The 20,709-nt window shown below is 35.0% G+C and overlaps 2 protein-coding genes across 2 annotated transcripts; one reads left to right on the top strand and one right to left on the bottom strand.

Moving 5' to 3' along the window:
• Positions 1-1,093: 1,093 nt before the first annotated feature.
• On the bottom strand, positions 1,094-12,336 carry Cad96Ca (tyrosine kinase receptor Cad96Ca). The gene is made up of 4 exons (XM_070645830.1): positions 9,858-12,336; positions 2,690-3,868; positions 1,657-1,796; positions 1,094-1,598 (listed from the first exon to the last, which is right to left on the bottom strand). The coding sequence occupies exons 1-4, from the start codon at positions 10,137-10,139 to the stop codon at positions 1,229-1,231; spliced, it is 1,971 nt and encodes a 656-aa protein (XP_070501931.1). The 5' UTR covers positions 10,140-12,336; the 3' UTR covers positions 1,094-1,228.
• A 2,682-nt stretch (positions 12,337-15,018) lies between these two features.
• On the top strand, positions 15,019-16,464 carry LOC139094477 (putative polypeptide N-acetylgalactosaminyltransferase 9). Its single transcript, XM_070645511.1, has one exon. It carries the CDS (start codon positions 15,019-15,021, stop codon positions 16,462-16,464), a length of 1,446 nt encoding a protein of 481 aa, XP_070501612.1.
• Positions 16,465-20,709: the final 4,245 nt, after the last annotated feature.

Below are 20,709 nucleotides of genomic sequence, written 5' to 3'. Positions count from 1 at the left end.
TAGCAGCGAAAAGATTTTCTAGTTTTACACAAAATTTTAAAAATTCAAAAAAAATTTAACTTTTTTTTATCGATATTTAAATTATTTGGGTTAACAGCTTATAGTACAATTGAATTTCAGGATTTATTATATTTCCATTATTTATTGCTTTAACGATTCTATTGTGATTAAATATAAACACACGAAAGATAAATTTAACTTTTATTTTTATATAGAATAATTAAAATAATTTAATAAATATTTTACACTTTTTTTGCTGAGATGACGAAATTTAAGTTTTATATTTTTAAATATTTTAATTATTTTAAATTTGAGTTTTGAATAATAAATATTTTTAAAATCAAATTTGAAGTTTATAAATTCAAATAATTTAATTATTTTTACAAATTTTTATTTATAATTTAAAAGACTTAAAAATTAAAATTTAAAAAATCTTAAATTTGAAAAATTTAAAAATTTTAAATTTGAATATTCTTAAAAAATAAAAGTTATATTTAAAATATTTGGAAAATAAAATTTTTAATTTTCTAATTTTTAAATTTCTCAACTTTAAATATCTCAATTTAAATTTTTTTCAAACCTAAATTTCAAATTATTTTTAAATTTTCAATTTTAAATTTTTTAAAATTTTCAATTTCACATTTTTGAAAATTTTCAATTTTAAATTTTTTAAAGTTTTCAATTTTAAATTTTATAAAATTTTCAATCATAAATTTTTTAAAATTTTCAATTTTAAATTTTATAAAATTTTCAATCATAAATTTTTTAAAATTTTCAATTTTAAATTTTTAAAATTTTTAATTTTAAATTTTTTAAAATTTTCAATTTTAAATTTTTTTAAGATTTTCAATTTTAAATTTTTTAAAATTTTTAAAATTTTCAAGTTTTTCAAATTTAAATCTTTTTTATTTTCAGTTTTCAATTTTGAATATTAAATTTTAAATTTTTTAAAATTCAAATTCTAATTTTTTTTTATAATTTTAAAATTCAAAATTCAGAATATTTCAATTTTTAAATTTAAAAAAAAATTAAATTTTGAAACTTAAAAATTAAAATATTTTTTAAATTTTAATATTTTTTAATTATTCAATGCATTTGGTGCTTAATATCTCAACACGTGCCGATATGAGTTCATCAACAAGCTTCAAATTATTTAATTATTTGGAATAAATTTAAAATTAAAAAAATTAAGTCAAAAATTCACATAACCTAAAAAATGTTCAAGTCACTAGAGCTTTTCGCCACTAATATTATGTAAAATATTATAATAATCATGTTCAGGAAATCTCTCAAGTTCAATATAGTCGGTCGATGTCGACAACAATTTGTCCAAATTGCTTCGAATTTCCGAAAAGTCGGGTCGGTTCTTCGGGTCACCGTCCCAGCAATAATACATATAATTGTAAATCTCCCGACTCGTATGTTCTGGCTTCTCCAGTCGATATCCATCACGGACCTTCTTCATTACTTCCGCGGCACCCATACCTGGATATGGCGTTGAACCGAGGGTCGCTATTTCCCACATAAGAATCCCAAATGCCCACACATCGGACTTGACTGAGAATATGTTGTCGTACAGTGACTCTATGGCCATCCATCTACAAAAGATACAAACATTAAGGAACAAGCTAGTCATGTGACATCATGGATACATACCTAATTGGCTGACGACCACCAGTCTTCCTCTCATATACAGTCGATGTCTCAATGTCACGTGCAAATCCAAAATCTGCAATTTTGCACGTGTAGTCTTCAGTTATAAGGATGTTCCTGGCTGCCAAGTCACGATGGATGATCTGTGGATGATGATTTACGACATTAGAGGTTATGTACTGGTTAGTTGTAGGTTAGGTTGGTCAAAAGTCGTGTTTGGTGCACCATTTTGGTACAATTTATAAGAATAATGGTCAATAGTCGTGTGCAAAGCACTACTTTGGGACAATTTAGGGAAATAGTGGTTAATAGTAGTATGCAACACACCATTTTGGTAGAATTTAGTAAAACAGAGTCAATAGTCGTATGATGCGCACCATTTTGGTACAATTTATAAGAATAATGGTCAATAGTCGTGTGCAAAGCACTACTTTGTGACAATTTAGTCAATTGTAGTCAAAAGTAGTGTAAAATGCACCATTTTAGTACAATTTAGTGAAACAGAGTCAATAGTCGTATGTAAAGCACTATTTTGGTACAATTTAGGGAAACAGTGGTCAATAGTCGTATTTAGTGCACTACTTTAGTTCAATTTAGTGAAACATAGTCAATAGTCGTATGTAAAGCACCATTTTGGTACAATTTAGTGAAACAAGGTCAATAATCGTATATAGCGCACCATTTTGGTACAATTTAGTCAGTTTTAGTCAAAAGTAGTGTATAAAGCACCATTTTAGTACAATTTAGTAAAACAGAGTCAATAGTCGTATGTAGCGCACCATTTTGGTACAATTTAGTAAAACAGAGTCAATAATCGTATGTAGCACACTACTTTGGTACAATTTACTTCAATATTGATCTAAAGTAGTTTGTAGTTCATCTTTTTGACACTGTTTAATAAAAAAAGGTATGTAGTCGTGTGTAGCACACCAATTTGGTACAATTTAGTAAAAGAAGTCTGTTTTGATTTAATTTACTAGTACATTTGTCTAAAGTCGTGTACAACACACCATTTTGGTCCATCAAGTCTACTTACCCCTCTAGATGACAAGAACTCCATTCCCCTAGCAACTTGATACATGAATGACACAAGATCACGTGACGTAAGTGTCTTTGACTTTCCATTCGAATTATGATAATTTTTCTCAACTCTCGAGTTCCTCAGGAACTGCTGCAGCTTACCCAATGCCACATACTCAATAATCACAAATATTGGATCCTTCTCGGTACAGCAACCAAGCAGCCTTACAACATTAACATGTGTCTCGAGTGTCTTCATGACTTGCAGTTCCGACATCAGATCCTTCTTCTCAACTTCCGTTGCATTTTCCTTTAATGTCTTTACAGCCACAGTGGATATACCCTCAACACCATCAATATCCGATGCCTCACATCTCCAGACCTGTCCAAATGCACCTTCGCCGAGTATATTAAAGACCTTAAGTCGATGACGCGGGAACTCCCATCTGTCATATCCCGGTACCTTAATGTCACCGCCACCGCTGTACGTAAAGCTTGAATTTGATATTTGGCCATGGATGTCATCATGTGACCATGGCGTATAACGGTTATTATATGCTAATGGACCTTGCCAGTGCTGCATAACCATTGAGTTACGGCTACTCTCATCGGACAGTGTAATGACGTGGATACTTTGGTTGCTCTTTTTGGCCTTATCGACTTTACTTTTTTTAAATTTACGACTAAATGGACGCATGAGCTGCTTACGGAATATAAGGACACCGATGAGTGCTGCGACCAGGAATATTGTCAGCACTGCTATAAGGATTGTCACTAATGCTGTGAGATTGTCGCTGTCCTTTTCAATCTTTGTCTTTGCAGCCTCTGTCGTTGTTGTTGTTGGAACTGATGTTGTTGTTGTTGTTGTTGTTGTCTTTGTTGTTGCTTCTGTTGGCGGTTCTATTGTTGATCCATCGACATATGTCTTATTCTGTCTTATAGCTACATTGATGTCGGGTTGTGGACGTCGCGATGGTGATTGTGGACGAAAGATTGGTTGACCATTTGGAAATGGAATTGGAGGTTGTGGAAGTGATGTAAAGTCGGGTAGAACTGGAAAGGCTTTGTGTGGTGGTTCGAAGCTGTTGAGAATTTGTGGACCATTTGTTGGTACGATGCGGACTAGAACTTGATTTTTGACGGGAATGCTGCCATCGTCGGCGGCTACTGAGATGATGAATGGATTTGGTTGGGACTAAAATGAGAAAAAATAAATTTTGGAGAAAATTAAAAAGCATGAAAAGAAAGCAGAGATAATTAGGTAATCAAGAGTGACGTACAGCTACGGTCATAGCCGAAAAAACGATCGACTTGAGTGACGCAGAGTCTTAAAAAAGCTAAAATTGTGTGACGTACAGCCAGAACAAAGCTTAGCTTGAGTGACGCATAGCCAGAACAAAGCTCAGCTTAAGTGACGCATAGCCAAAACAACGCTTAACTTGAGTAAGGCTTATCTTGAGTAATGCTCAGCTTGAAAAACGCTCAACTTGGATGACGCTCAGCTTGAATGACGCATAGCCAGAACAATGCTTAGCTTGAGTGACACATAGCCAGAACAATGCTCAGCTTTAGTGACGCATAGCCAGAACACTGCTCAGCTTGAGTGATGCATAGCCAGAACAACGCTCAGCCTGAATGACGCATAGCCAGAAGAACGCTAAACTTGAGTGACGCATAGCTAGAACAACACTCAGCTTGAGTGACGCATAGCCGAAACAACGTTCAGTTAGAGTGACGTATAGCCAGAAAACTGATCAGCTTGAATCACGTACAGCCGAAAGAATACTCAGCTTGAATGACGCACAGCTGAAACAACGCTCAGCTTGAGTGACGCATAGCCAGAACAAAGCCCAGCTTGAGTGACGCATAGCCAGAACAACGCTCAGCTTAAATGACGCACAGCTGAAACAACGCTCAACTTGATGTTTGGCCAGAGCAACACTTAGCTTGAATAACGCTCAGCCAAAACGACATTAAGCTTGAGTCACTCAAGCACAGCCCCAAATACAAAAATCAATTTTGCATTCAAGTTCATCAACATTTACCCAAAACTGAAGTGTTATTCATCAATTCCACTACAAAAAAACCATCCTTAAGTCATTCACATCCACACTGCACTTAATCAATCGTCAACATCTCATCACAAATACAGCTTCATGGATGCTCTCAAGTTGAAAGATTTATTATTAATATTGCATAATTTTTGCAGATTTGCACAGCAATTAAGTGCTGTAAAGGTGCTCTTGAGGATACAAAATGTGTGATTTTTTTATTGCAAATGTAAATATGAAAAATTGCAGTTGAACAAAAAAAGACCATAAAGTAGCAGTCGGGCGTCAAAAATCACTCGAGTGATGATTCTTAATGAGTTGAGATTGGACATGATGAAAAAGATATGCAGAATTAATGTCAATGACTTGGCTGTTTTTGGATGGATATTTTTGGGTTTGTGATGATTTTTGGGAAGTTTTTGGTGGGGCGAGGGGTTAGCTTAGTTCTAAAAGTATGGTTTTGAAACTTTAGTACTAAGACTTAAGTTCTAAAACCTCAGTTCTAAAACCTTAGTTCAGAAACCTTAGTTCCAAAACTTTAGTTCTAAAAAAAAATAGTTCTAAAACCTTAGTTCTAAACCTTAGTTCTAAAACCTTAGTTCTAAAACCTTAGTTCTAAGACTTTAATTCTAAAACACTAGTTCTAAAACCTTAATTTTGATACTTTAGCTCTGAAAAATTAGTTCCAAAACTTTAATAATAAAATACTAGATCTAAGAATTTAGTATCAAAACTACATTACTAAATTACTAGTTCTAAAATTTTAGTACTAAAACCATGGTTCTATTATTTTGATACAAATTTTAAAGATTCACTCAAACTAATCAAAATTAAATAACAAGTCAACATCAAAATTTCCCCAAAAAAATCAACAACAATTTCAAAATCCAATACTTCCAACCTATTAGGTATATGGTTTTACAACCTTTGTGACACGACCCACTAATGTACCAATAATGTCAAAATTCTTTGGAAATGCCATTTAATGCCGTTTCATTTGGGGCTTACTAATAAGGTGTGCCGCAAAAATTAAAAGGTTGCCCACCCCTGCATTCAGTGCATCCGTAAAATCTATTTATATCTTCAAAAGCAACTAAAAACTCGATTAATTGTTTAATAATTTTTTTTTTTCATTTTTGATCCGCATTTGCTTTGCTTTTATTTATTAGCTTCGATATAATATGAACCGGATTTAATTTTTATTTTTTTTTATATTGTTTCATATTGCATGTTGTAAGTGGTATAATATGTTTGGTAAGTTAAGCATAGCTACAGCTTGATGTGATTTAAAGTTCAGGCATTGCTTTATGTAACTGAATGTTGTGGAGTATTTGTTGATACTTTGGGGTTATAGGATGTAGATTTGGTAAAGTATTAGGGTATAGAGACAACCAGTCAGTGGGGTGCAGTCAGATATTGTTTTATAAAGGGGGTAGGGGTGGGTATGGTGGGGTTAATTTTGGAATTTTGGAATTTCGGACTTAATTTCACTAAAAATCCAAACAAATTGAAGATTGTCGTCCAAAAATGCGGAAGTGGGGGATTCAAGGGTCAAGCTAAACCCACCCCAAAATTGACCCCTAAACCCTCCTTCTCCTTAACACACCCCTAATTTCCACCTTAAAAATTTATTCAAATTTCCTTCAAAATTCCCACAATTAATCTCATCAATTTTTACATCCCAAAACTCATCTCTTCCCATCAATAATTGCTGATTGCTATGTACGCAACACAACAACAGATACAAAATAGCTTCAAGGTGCGAGAATATTTATTAAAAAAATAATAAAAAAATTAATTCAATTTTGTGTTTAGCTTCTTGAAATTCACAATTGATGAGCATATTTGTAGCTTAATTTAATTCTCTTGTGTCTATTATTCTTGAATAATTGATTTGGACGAGGTCTGCATGTTAAATGTATGGATTGAAGTTATGGATTTGAAAAGGGGGTCTATGGTTTAAAAATTTGAGTTTCAGACAGAAATTCCAGAAATATAATTGAATTGGATGAGATTTGCGTATTTAATGGATAGACAAAAGTATGAATCGAGGGGGTCTGAGGTTTGAAATTATGAGATTGAGATTGTAAAATGGGGGTTTATGTTTTAAATAAATGTGACTGAGACCAAAAATAACGAATTCTAAAATTCACGAAAGTTGCAATTTTTCGTGAAAATTCACGATATTTGAGTTTTTGATGGGAAATTGAAATTATAAAGTGTGGTAAAAAAGGGGGTCAATGGTTTGAAAAATTGAGATTGAGACAAAAATTCCTGAAATTTAGTTTAAATGAACGAGAATTACGAACTTAATGAAAGAAAACAATTATTATGGTGGTCTATGGATTGAATTTTTGAGGTTATGATGATAAAATTGGGGGGTCTATAATTTGAAAAATTGAGGTTTAGATAAAAATTCATGAAAATTAATTGAACTAACCAAGAATTGTGAACTTAATGGATTCACGAAGATATGAAATGGGGTCTATGGTTTGGATTTATTAGGTTAAGGAGGTAAAATAAGGTGGTCTTATGTTTGAATAATTGAGGTTTTGTCAAAAATTCATGAAATTTTCATTAAATTGGACAAAAATTGCTTGAATCATTCAGTACATAAAGACATGAACTCTAACTATTGGTAAAAATTGGGGGTCCATGGTTTTAATAACTGAGTTTGTGTCTAAAATTCAAAAAATTCCCACAAATTCTCATCCAGTTTCCCATCTAAACTCCATTAGCATAACACAAAAATCAATCAGCACACATTGCTACTCAAATATTTCCAACACAGCCTCAAAAAATTGTTATTATTGACTGACTTCCTATTTCAATTCTCTCGTCTTGCTTTTAATATTTCTTTCTGTATATTGAAGCAATTTGCAAGTTATTTTTGAGTCTAACTGACTTGATACGTTCAATGACTTATGACAAAAATGTTGTTCTGGGGAACAATGACTTGTTAATTTATTTGGGTTGAAGGAAGTTGAGTGAGATTTTTTGGGTACTAAATGGCTTAATTGATTTTCATTGGAATTGGCATGTAGTAAGTAGTATAGTGAGTATGGTCGTCATTTGGGATGGAAGATATCGATGGAGACAGTATGGGGTTTGGGAAGAGGGAATTGGCATAGAATAGGATGTAATAGAAGGTCATTGATCACAATTAATCTGTACGGTCAGCAAAGTAAGTAAGAAAAGCAGCAATAGAGCTGATTTTAGAGACAATAATGAGTAATTATGGATGTAGTATGAGACCAGTGAGGTGTAGCTAGTGGGTGTCACTAAGGTGTGCCATGGATTGGGCAATAGAGATGTGGATTGTCATCCTTTGCAAACCGCACAGCTGTCTATTGCTGTAGCTTATGGAACCAACCAAAATTCGGTCAATCTCAGCTAAATTCGGACGAAATATTACGAAATTCGGCTGAATTTCCATCGATGCCACAACCATAGCTCTACGTCTTCCAAAGAATGACAATCCACATCAGCACTGTCCAATCCGTTCCACATCTTAGTGCTAAGTCACTCCCAACACCACAAAATTCATCCATTTCCAATAAAACCACATTACTACACTAATCCACCTCGTCACACAGCCTAAACAACCTAAATCTACATCCTTAACATACTTAATATGTATGCCAAATATCCCATGTGCACTCGATATATCCAAATATTTTTCAACAAACATGAACATTGCGTAATCACATTTTTTTGCAGACTCATATGGATCGAGGTCATACACATAACCAAAAATCACACAGACAGACGTGCTTAAGAGTTCATTTAAATATTTTTTTTTGGGTGACTCATAACTGATGATTGACATTTTAGGAAATAAATGTACAAGAGATTATGTGAGCTGTTATCAAGGGGAATGGAAGATGGAAGACTCGAGGTAGTCCAAAGAGCTCATGGGATTGCTGTATGAGCAACGATGCAAAAGTGCTGGGAGTTAGAAACTGGCAGAAGTTGCCTTAAGGCAGATCCAGATTTGGACTAATTCTAAATGTTGTAATGGGCAAGAGTCAGACACTCCAGTGGTACAGTACTGGACTTACTGTACTTTTCATACTTTTCATACAAGTGCAGTAAGTACAGAACTGTAATTTTGGAGTGTCTGACAATTGGTAATGGGCCCCGATATACCTTCGCCAAGGAAGTGAAGTAAGTAAGTATTAAAGATGGTGATATAGGCAAGGCTATTGGGCTATTGGGGAAGCGGTTATCAGGGGCAGAGGTGTAGTCAGAAGGTCATTTGGGGTACGTAGTCTTCTTTGAGAATGAGGTCTATGTCTGTTTTGTAATTGGTTGGAAATACTAGTAATTGGATATGATGGATATGACTGTGAATGCAACAGGTAGAGTAGTCGGGAACAGAGTTGGCAGGACTTCAATGTAGAGTCCGGACTCCAAAAAAAAGTGGAGTTCGGACTCCGAAAGTCCGGAGTCCAGGCTCCAAAGTTCTGCCAACTCTGGTCGGGAAGCGGGTTATTCTGAATGCGGGGACTTTAGGCAGCCAATTTTAAGCACCAACTGAGTGAAACCATGTATCAGAGATGATCTGTATGGACAGTGAAGTAAGTAAGGAAATAACGATCTTGATTTAATTATAGGGTTCACCCAGATGCACAGGCCTGCTGCAGGTTTGCAGTTTTCTGCATCTCTGCATCAATGTGCATCTAATTTTGGCAAACCCTATTTAATACACAATAGTCACTCTATTGATGCAGTTTAGTTCAAAGTTTGGCAGGACTTCAGTAGTCGGACTCTGATCAGTGTTGGGCAACCTGTGTGTCGCGCACTTTTGTGTATCGCATAAATTTTTTGGAATTAGCATGAATCGGATGCGTCGTGTGGTCTCGGTTGAAGCTCATCACCAAGGTGTGCCGAGAAAAATAAAAGGTTGTCCACCTCTGATCCAAAACAGAATAGAATAATAGAAAAAGGAAGAGAAATTGAACTTCAAAATTGAGTTCTGCCAATCCATGGTTCAAATTGTGTCATCGCATACCAAAGGTTGCCCATTACTGGATGACTGGCTTTAAAGTTAATCTTAGACGTCATTTGTAAATTTGTAAATTTTGGAGGTTTTAGGGGCAAAAAATCAAAAAATATAAATCACCAACTCACCCATCCTTCCAGACTCTTATTCAAGTAGACATATCCATTATTCGGATTAATCCAGAACGGATTATCCAAGTCCTTACTCAGCATATCATCATTCTCAAGTGCATAAGTCACATTCCTATTAACACCCTTCACCTCAACTGTCTTAACTAAAGTTCCAACTTTTGTCGCTTCCGGTATATTCCAATTTCTATCAACCGTTATCGTACCCGGTCCAAAACCACGCGAATGTGCCGTTGACAGCAGAAAGACGACAAAAATTTGTAAATAAAATTTTCGCATCATTTTGACTTTTTTATATGCAGCACATCCAGACTGTTGCGCAAGTTATGAAATTGACTCTCTTTTGTTGTTTGCCTGCCTTGTGACTTGTTGTTGCTGCAAAACTTTCTCTTTTCTTTGACTTTTTTTTATTGTTTTTTTAAGATTCGCGGCATTTTTTTTTATGCAATTTTTTTGGGGATTTTTTGGTAAATTTTGACAAATTTTTGACAATTTTTGACAATTTTTTGACGATTTTTGACAATTTTAATCAAGTTCCAACCCGATCGGTTCACGGATGTTGGGAATCTATCGTTAAATAACAGAATAAATACGACTTGAAGCACTTAATGACGTCAGACGAGTTACAGACACAACTTAATGCCAATAAATACACAAAATCCACAGCTGTGGTATTAAAGTCGCACAAATACAGTCACACAGCCTTGTTGCTGAGTCTCACTTTCTTTTCCAATCACTGAATGTCTTGAAGAATGCTGCGATTTCACCTTGAAGACAAGTTTGATTATTTGTGTATTGCTTGTTGTGATTCTTGGAATGGCTTTTTTTTGGACTTTTTTGGATTGTTTTGGGTTTTTTTGAAGGTTTGAAGGTTGTTGTTGTTGTTATTGGGTTGCTTTTTGGTATGGATTTGGGATTGATGTTGATGTGGTTTGACGGTGTTGTTGCGTTGATGTGGTTAGGCACTGTGTGGCTGTGTGGAGAGTTGGGTGATTTTTGACTTTTTCTGTAGTTTTTGTTGATTTTTCACAATTTTTTTTGATGTTTTCTTGGCTAACTTTGATGTTTTTTGATGATTTTGTCCACAAATTTTGAAGATCTTTTGGTACAATTTGTTGTCAATTTTTCACAATTTTTGGGAATTTTACCACAATTTTCTACTATTTTTCACAATTTTATCAATTTTTGTTGATTTAAGCAAATTTTGATGAATTTTCACAATAGTCAAAACTTTAATGTTTTTGATTAAATCTTGATGTTTTTTGGAAGTTTTTGATGTTTTTTCACACTTTTTGGTTGCTTTGTCCACCAATTTATAGAAATTATCCAGAATTTTCAAATATGGTCACAACTTTTTCGAAATTTTAAAGAAAAGTGGCAATTTATGAACAATTTTGTAGGATTTATCTGTAATTTTTGTTGAAATTTCCACAGTTTTTGTTGAATATTTCACAAGATTTTGATGTTTTTTACAATTTTTGAGGATTTTTGACAAATTGCGCTGGATTTTATGTGCAACATTTGATTAAGAAACAGATTTTAACAATCTTTATGATTTTGTCTAAAATTTACAATTTTGACAATTTTTCCAGGAAACGACAATTTTTTCACAATTTTTGAGTCAAATTTTTTAAATTTACCAGCAGTGTTTTGATGATTTTTTTCACAAATTTTTAGCTTTTTTCACAATTTTTTTAAATGTTTTTAAAATTTTTGACGATTGCACCAAAATTTTAAAAATCACACCTCAATTTTTAACGAATTTGTCACAATTTTTGACAGTTTTTTCACAACTATTGCCCAAGTTTTGGATATTTTCTTGCTATTTTACACAAAAAAACTATTAATCTATTTTTAACAAATTTTCCTAATATTTTGCTGAATTTTCAGCCTTAGTTATCAGTTTTGTGTGAATTTGTGTAATTTTTCACACAAAAATGTTGAAATTTAGCGAATTTTAATTTCCAATATCCAAAATTATTTTTATTTGAATATAAAATTTTCCCGATTTTTCCGTCCAACCCGGTTATTTAACTTTTTTTTATCTCAACTTCTTAAGAAATTTTTCTTTTTTGTTCAACTTTTTGAATTTAATAATTTTTTTCACTCAATTTTCCCACCTCAATTCCTCCAAATTATCACACTTAATTCACTAAAATTTCCATCAATTTTTTTTCTAAACACAAAAAAAATTCTTCTTTTTAATAAAAATAAAGTAAAAAAAAATGTTTTTGCTTCACGTATTAAAAAAAAATTTCTCTTTTTTCTTCTTTCAGCTTTTAAACTTTCCATTCGACTTTTCTTTTCCACATTTTCACCAACAAATTTTCCAAATTTTCTCACTTAATTTTTCACAATTTTTCCAACATTTAAAGTCACATTTTAGCCACAAAATGTCCTCAAAATCTTCAAATTTATTTTTTTTGTCGTCCACGAAAAAAAAAATTGAAAGAAAAAAAAATTACGTCGACTTGTGCGAGACGATCTTAACGAATGAGATGGATGTTGAGCTTTGTGTTTACATTCACCAGTTTTTGACACTAACACATTGACACATGTTACACATGTATTAGTGCAGCTGTGCCTGTATTGAGCATTAAAAGCTTAGAATTGAGCAGTTCTTGACATTCTTCTTCTTATTACGTCTGCAAAAAAAAACATTCAAAAGTGTTGGACTTAAATTTATGTCCAAATATGCTTGAGACATGACATGAACATGACTCGGATGGATGGACTTGACTTAAAAATAACGGAAATATTTTGATTGAATTTTTTGTTCGTAGTTTTGCTGCTTGTTTTTTGCTTGCTGGGGTTCAATCCCCAGGTCATGTCTAATTTTAGAAAATCTTATTATTTTATTAATTTATGCCTTTCTAGTTACTAAGCTTGGTTTGAGTGTTGAATGTAATTTTGAGGTCTTTGACTTATTATGTGTCGCAATTGCTGAAGGAATATGACAAAGACAGTATTGCATTTGGTATTGAAAATTGGCAACTACCTCAGACTTTGTGGATGTCAAGAGATAGCGAGGAAGAACGAAGAGTTCCTGGATTGCATGTGTTGAAAAGGACGCTAGAGTCCTTAATATCTCGAACTGACAGTAGGTTTCGAAGGATAGAGCTGTTTGTAGACATTTTTTACACGCGGCAATGGGCCCTCATGAGCCCCAGTCAAGGAAGTAAGTAGTCAGTTTCATGGGGGATCCGAGGGACGCCATGAATCCCAGAAGATCTATACGAACAGTGAATTTAATAAGCAGTTATATACTCTACATGTCGTGTGCAGTTTCTGTCGAGACTTACCACCAAGGTGTGTCGTGTCGTAGAAAAGATTGCTCATAACTAATGGTTCCCGATGCCGAGACTGAGACCGGCACTTCCCGGGTAGTCCTAGAACTGTATTGTTTCGTAACAAAGAAAAGAAAATAGGGTAAAGTTACATAATATATGAATAGTCCCTATTATTGCGCACACGAATTGTAACTAGATTCATTTACACAGTACATCAGGTCTTATGACTTACTTACTTACTTACTGGAACCATGCTCCGACTTAGATCCTAGATTGCTACAAAATTCTTTCCACCTGACTCTGATGCTGGCTGTATCAAAAGCTCCTGGACGCCTTTTCCCTTGTGGATTCCAACCAAGGGCAGTATAGCAAGCTTGTGACGTACTCATGTAATTTCATTGTGCAGAGCTTTCAACCCGGAAGACACACGGATTAATAAAATGGTCATCAATCCGACTCCTAGACTTCTGACCAGTGTGACTATTTTCTCTGACCATGATTCAATGAAATCCAGCTTCATCCCAAAATCAAGTCAGTCTGGAGCTAAATTTTTCGTCATTTCTACGCCATGTGCTTTTCGAGCAAGAAGATCGGATATCTTCTGTAAGCTGTAGGATTAAGTAGTGTGATGCAATCATAAAACGCAGTAATTCCAGCTCACAAGATTCCACTTAGTTCCCCTTTAGAATATTTTAGTGTCTCTGTTAATCACTCAGCTAGGCACATGGCTAAAATGACCTTAAATTATCATTGACAATTCAAATTAAGTCTGTAGGATTTTCAATGCCAGATATAAATTATATCCAATTCCAAATCTCGAAGCCGACCACGACTTTGCATGAAGCCGAATCTCCTTTTTCATACAAAATTCTAGTCGACTTCCAGCTCTACCCAACTCTATCCATTCAAATCCCCTAACTTGAAACCCCTAAATCCTAAGATATGACCCATCAACAATCACGACTATCATTTAATGTCATCATGTCTCATTTTCTGTCCTCGATTAAAGTCATTAAGCTCATAAAATGTAAATTTAAAATTAAAAATTAATGAAAAGTTATTTAAAAGTCACGAATTAAATTTTTATTTTAATTAAAACTTATATCTCAAAAAAATTCTAAACTAACGTTCAGTTGAGTTGCGGATACGTCAAGATTCAGTTGTGCTGTCTGGGAAATTTAAAGACAAAAAAAAGGGAAATTTTAGGAAAGGGAAAATAGAAAGTTGGTGAGTATTTAGGAGGGGTTCATGGGGTTTGTTGGGAATTTGGGGGTATGGAGGGTAAGATGAGCTGTAAGGTATGCTTTCTTGTTGCCGGGACCGGGATCGGGACGGGACTGTTCCGGGATTTCACTAAAATCTTCCGGAACCGAAATTTTGGGAAATTATACTATAAAGTATAGGAGAAGACTGTCTATAATTGAGGTCTGGAGGGTATTTAAGTGAATTATGGGTTTAGGAATGCATAGGGATCCTTAAGGGGGCCCATGGGTGGCTATAAAGACCAGGTGTCATGAATGATCAAGTTGAGGTGTATTAAGTCAATTTTTGGGGGGTTTTTGGTACTTTTGTCAAGAAAAACCTTAGAAAATTGAAGAATTTAATTCCAAAAATGGCCAGGACGGTTAACCCATCAAACCCTCTCCCCAGCATACCCCCCTGGATCAACTAAAACTCAATTTGATTCGACTTCGACCTAAACAATCAACTCATGAACCCTATTAACCCTCCACTAATCCCTCAATTTTTTCTTCCCCTCCATCCAGCCACGCCCAAATCAAATGTATCCAAACAAGAAGCACCCCCCAATGTCTGGCTTTAGATTTCGTAGTGTCATCAAGTTGACAGTCCTGACTCTCATTCTACTTATGATGGTATTTGCTATAAAAAATTCATTTAATCAGCATGTGCTGCAAGAAGAGAACTCATTCCTTAAAAATAGCCTTCATGGCTTTATTGAGAATGGATTTGATAAGCTTAAAGCTATACAGGATGGAATATATAATGCTGGTGGTGATAATAAGGATGAATATCAAGCCTATGTCAACGTGGAAGTTGAAAATCAAATAGAACAACCAGAATATGAGTTAAGTGACGGAATTACGGATGAAGCCCGACGTTATATGGCTGAACTTAATCTCACAAATCCAGGACATCTTGGTGCACCTGTCATAATTCCACCGAATGTGTCAAATGAAATAAAACAAAAAATTGACGATGGATTTAAAGCTTATGGATTTAATGCCTTTGTATCCTCATTGGTTAGTCTTAATCGTGAAATACCTGACAAACGAAGTGAATATTGTCGTACGAAAGTCTACCGAAGTGACTTACCGAAAGTATCAGTCGTCATACCTGTACATGAGGACGATTGGAGTCTCTTATTGCGAACAATTCACTCAATTATTCGATATTCAAATCTGAGTTATATTGAGGAAATTCTCATATCCGATGACTATTCAGCACGTGAACATTTAAAGACCAGACTCGATGATTATGTCAAAAAGTTACCAAAAGTACGAATTGTACGATCAGAACGACGTCTTGGTATTGTTGCTAATCGTGTACTTGGTGCACGTAATGCAATCGGTCCAATAATTATCTTTGTGGACAGCCACGTGGAAGTGACACCGGGATGGCTTGAACCTGTTTTAGATCAACTTAAAGACAATCCAAATTTAGTAATTTGGTCGAAAATTTCAGGAATTAGTGACAAGGATTTGAGACTTAATATTGATGACGGTGTCGGTGGAATTGGTGCCTTTGATTGGGCAATGAACTTTAAATGGATTGATGTCAAATGGTACGAAGGTGATCATCCAACAGACAAGTATGCACCAAAGGCATCACCAACTCTTATGGGACCAACTTATGGATTATGGAAGGACTTTCTCGAAAGAATTGGATATTTTGATGTAGACATGGACATTTGGGGTGGTGAGGATGTTGAGCTTGGTTTTCGTGCCTGGATGTGTGGTGGACGTGTTGAAATGGTTCCATGCTCAATGGTCTGTCACATGTTTCGTGGACATACATACTCAATGGCATCAAAAGGTAAAGGTGGATATCGATGGAATACAGACAGAATAGCTGAAGTATGGCTGCAGGACTATAAGAGATATTACTATAGACTCATTGGTGATACAAAGGATCGACAATTTGGTGACATAACTGAGAGGCTGGAAATAAGGAACAAGTGTCAAAGCTTCCAATGGTATTTAGATAATGTATATCCAATGTATGAAGTTCCTGAGAATATTAGGGATACAACAACAACACAGAAGCCTGAAATTAGGGTTGAGGAGAAGGAGCAGTAAAGGATGATATTAAGGACAAAGGAACCAACAGTGATGAGGACCTAGCCAAGAAAGTTGAGGAAATTAAGAAGGAAGTTGAGGAAAAGTTGGGAAAAAATTGAAAATAAAGAATTTTTTACAATATTTAATTAAGTTGTGTCTATCTTTGTGGGATGTAGGGTACGGGGTCTAATTGGGTATCTAATTGGCTGGTACAAGTCAGCGACCATTATCCAGCATTTGAGGGATATCACCCCAAATGTCCATGTCATCCAATTCTTTCGAGAAAATCTTTCCATAATCCATAAGTTGGTCCCATAAGAGTTGGTGATGCTTTTGGTGCATACTTGTCTGTTGGATGATCACCTTCGTACCATTTGACATCAATCCATTTAAAGTTCATTGCCCAATCAAAGGCACCAATTCCACCGACACCGTCATCAATATTAAGCCTTAAATCCTTGTCACTAATTCCTGAAATTTTTGACCAAATCACTAAATTTGGATTGTCTTTAAGTTGATCTAAAACAGGTTCAAGCCATCCTGGTGTCACTTCCACATGGCTGTCCACAAAGATTATTATTGGACCGATTGCATTACGTGCACCAAGTACACGATTAGCAACAATACCAAGACGTCGTTCCGATCGTACAATTCGTACTTTTGGTAACTTTTTGACATAATCATCGAGTCTGGTCTTTAAATGTTCACGTGCTGAATAGTCATCGGATATATCAACCCCCTCTATCTCAATATCATACCTCAATATCCAATAAAAACCACATTAATTAAAGTAACAAATCAACTACAACTTTATGCTTTATTTCTCCCAAATTTCTCATTAATTTACATCACATCCTTAAGTTTTTGTGCCATTCTCATTCTTAGGCATCTGTTCAGCTACCTTAGCTTCAACTTTCTGCTCACGTTTCTCGACTGGAGCTGCATTTTGCGCTTGATTCTGTGTCTGGTTTGCTTGAACGTTCTGTTGATTTTGTGCAACTTGAGTCTGATCGATTTTTTGTTGGACTTGCTGCTGGTTCTGATTTTGTTGCTGATCTTGTTGCTTATTCTGTTGTTGCTGTCCATTTCCTTGATTCTGCAGTTGACCTTGCTGTCCGTTTTGCTGTTGCTGTTGCTGCTGCTGTTGCTGCTGCTGCTGCTGCTGCTGCTGCTGCTGCTGCTGTTGCTGCTGTTGCTGCTGCTGCTGCTGTTGCTGTTGTCCTTGATTCTGCTGATTATTTTGACCTTGTTGATTACCGCCATTTTGTTGCTGATTTTGCTGAACTTGTCGGTTCTGCTGAGCTTGTTGGTTCCAATTCTGTTGTTGATTTCCTTGATTATTCTGTTGCTGTTGATTCTGGACATTTCCTTGATTCGGATCAATAACTGGATCTTTTAACTCAGGTGGAATTTGATGATCTGTATAGACATTCTCTAAGTACCATTTGAAGCTCTTGCAGCCTAAATTCTCTCTCAACTTCTTCTGTTCTGAAATGTCTCCAAAGTTTCTCCTGTTATTTCCAACTTTTCTGTAGTAGAATCTTTTGTACTCATCAAGCCAGACTTCAGCAAGTCGATCAGTGTTTTTACGGACTTCACCTCCTCCAACTGGAAACTAAAAGTAAGGTTTGATGATTTTAGGTTTGTGGATCAAGTCTAAGACAACTTACTGCATATGGAAACTTCTTCCTGAATAGATGGACGACTCTGCTGCATGGTATGACCTCGACTCTTCCTCCACACATCCAAACTGGAATTTAGGTTAAGAATTATCGTATTTTGAGGTTAGAATTTCATATTTTTAGGTTAGAATTTCAAATTTTTAGGTTAGAATTTCAAATTTTTAGGTTAGAATTCATATTTTGAGGTTAGAATCAATTTTTTGAGGTTAGAATTTCCAATTTTAAGGTTAGATTTCATATTTTGAGGGTAGCGTGACGCAATAAGTGATCAACCTCCCAATAATTTACCTTTAAAAGCCAATTCCAAATTTTCAGCACCCCATATCTCAAATCCAGGATCATACATGCCCAACATCTCAAAATATTCCTTATCAATCACAAAGAATGCACCAAGCATGGTCGGCGACACAATTGGATCATTTGGATTTCCTCGACTCCTCTTCTCAGACATTGGTGACTGCTTCCAGTTGAAAATCAAGTTCCAATCAAATCCAGTCACTGGAATATTAGCTGGATCTCGATGGTAAAATACTTCCAGTGTCTGATAATTTAAAGTTTCGACACTGCTGATTGCTGTGATGTTTTTATTGATTGCAAGTCGGTCTAGAAGTGGTTCAAGCCATCCATGAGTTGCTTCCATGTGTGAATCCATGAATATTAGTGCTGGTCCTTTGGAGTTGACTGCGCCTAACATTCGGGCTTTCATGAGTCCTATGCGCAGTGGAGCTCTGACTATTTTCACTTTTGGGAGCTTCTCGATGGATTGTTCGAGGGTGGCGTGGAGGTTTTCTAGAAAAAGTTGTAGATTTTGAGGTTAGAAGTTCAAATTTTGAGGTTAAATTGTCAATTATTGAGGTTAAGTTGTCAAATTTTGAGGTTAAGTTTTCAAGTTTTGAGGTCGAAATGTCAAATTTTAAGGTTAAGTTATCCAATTTTGAGGTTAAATTGTCAAATTTTGAGGTTAAGTTGTTCAATTTTGAGGTTAAGTTGTCCAATTTTGAGGTTAAAGTGTCTAATTTTGAGGTTATGTTGCCAAATTTTGAGGTTAATTTGTCAAATTTTGAGGTTAAGTTGCCAAATTTTAAGGTTAAGTTGTCAAATTTTGAGGTTAGGTTGTCTAATTTTGAGGTTATGTTGCCAAATTTTGAGGTTAAAGTGTCTAATTTTGAGGTTAAGTTGTCAAATTTTGAGGTTAAGTTGTCAAATTTTGAGGTTAAGTTGTCAAATTTTGAGGTTAGATTGCCAAATTTTGAGGTTAAAGTGTCTAATTTTGAGGTTAAGTTACCAAATTTTGAGGTTAAATAGTCAAATTTTTAGGTTAAGTTGCTGATTTTTGAGGTTAAGTTGTAAAATTTTCAGGTTAAATTGTCAAACTTTGAGGTTAAGTTGTCCAATTTTGAGGTTAAGTTGTCCAGTTTTGAGGTTAGGTTGCTAAATTCAAGTTGTCAAATTTTAAGGTTAAGTTATCCAATTTTGCGGTTAAGTTGTCAAATTTTGAGGTTAAGTTGTCAAATTTTGAGGTTAAGCTGTCCAATTTTTTGGTTAGAATCTAAATTTTAAGGTTAAATTGTAAAATGTTGAGGTTAAGTTGCTAAATTTTGAGGTTAAGTTGTCAAATTTTGAAGTTAAGTTGTCAATTTTGAGGTTAGAATTCCCTAAATCCTCACCATGTGTAGAACAATCATCAACAAGCACAATCTCCCTTAGCAAATTTGGAGGTGACATGATTAATATTGAATAAACAGTCCTAAGAATCATCGACAATGCTTCATTATGAAACACCATAATGACAGATGCCATCGGTAAATTAGGACTGTATGTCTTATTCTTACAGTACGGTGTCCTCATGTCAGGAAGTTCCCTATCCAACGGAATCAAAGTCGATCCAAATTCATTAATTTGATACGTTTCCCAACTTTTATTAAACATCATTTGTATGTCATGTGGAAGGTTCGGGGGTAGCAATAGGGGTGCACCCATATGTCCTGGATTTGTAAGGTTCAATCTTCTATGGATAGCGACGACTTCCGGTGGAAATGTTGGCTTTGGAATTCGATGCAGACCGACTAAATTTGGACTTAAATCAACAAAATTTCTGTCCTTAATTTCACCATTAATTTCAACGGATATCATCGAATCCATGACGTAGTCTTCATATGCATCCTTATGTCCATGTCCATAATCACCAAAATCATCCACAACAAGCTGCTCCTTACCAACATTATCGACAATTTTACCACGAATCAATTCCCTCACATCGACGTCAACAAGTTTCTGTTCATCAACAGCTGTAAGCAGTTCTTGGTTCCATTGTGACATCCACAGCATGAATATCATGTAGAAGAAGGCAACAGACACAATGAAGCGGATGAATGAGTAACGGATGAATTTACGTCCCAAAGATGGACGATTTCGTGGCATTTTTTTGGATGGCAAAAAGGCTTTGACTGACGAGGAACTGAACGGATGGAAAATTTCGTCGAGACTGAAATCGTGAATAAATTTTGTAACTTTTTACAAAAAGTTGGAATTTAAATTAATTTTGCAGTTTAGTTGACGATGAGCTTTGGAACGGACAACA

Source organism: Chironomus tepperi, unplaced genomic scaffold, assembly GCF_022539635.2.
Source record: "Chironomus tepperi strain 1889 unplaced genomic scaffold, CSIRO-AGI_Ctep_v1 contig_354, whole genome shotgun sequence".
NCBI lineage: Eukaryota > Metazoa > Arthropoda > Insecta > Diptera > Chironomidae > Chironomus > Chironomus tepperi.
The sequence above is the reverse complement of the archived record's forward strand: the minus strand, read 5'-3'. Positions and strand labels throughout refer to the sequence as shown.

Bases quoted from the DNA above. Each gene is read 5' to 3' on its own strand.
- Cad96Ca (XM_070645830.1), bottom strand. From the start codon at position 10,139: ATGATGCGAAAATTTTATTTACAAATTTTTGTCGTCTTTCTGCTGTCA. The intron at 1,797-2,689 runs GTAAGTAGACTT...CATCATCCACAG, and splicing joins AGTTCTTGTCATCTAGAGGG to ATCATCCATCGTGACTTGGC. The intron at 1,599-1,656 runs GTATGTATCCAT...TATCTTTTGTAG, and splicing joins GGTGGTCGTCAGCCAATTAG to ATGGATGGCCATAGAGTCAC.
- LOC139094477 (XM_070645511.1), top strand. From the start codon at position 15,019: ATGGTATTTGCTATAAAAAATTCATTTAATCAGCATGTGCTGCAAGAA.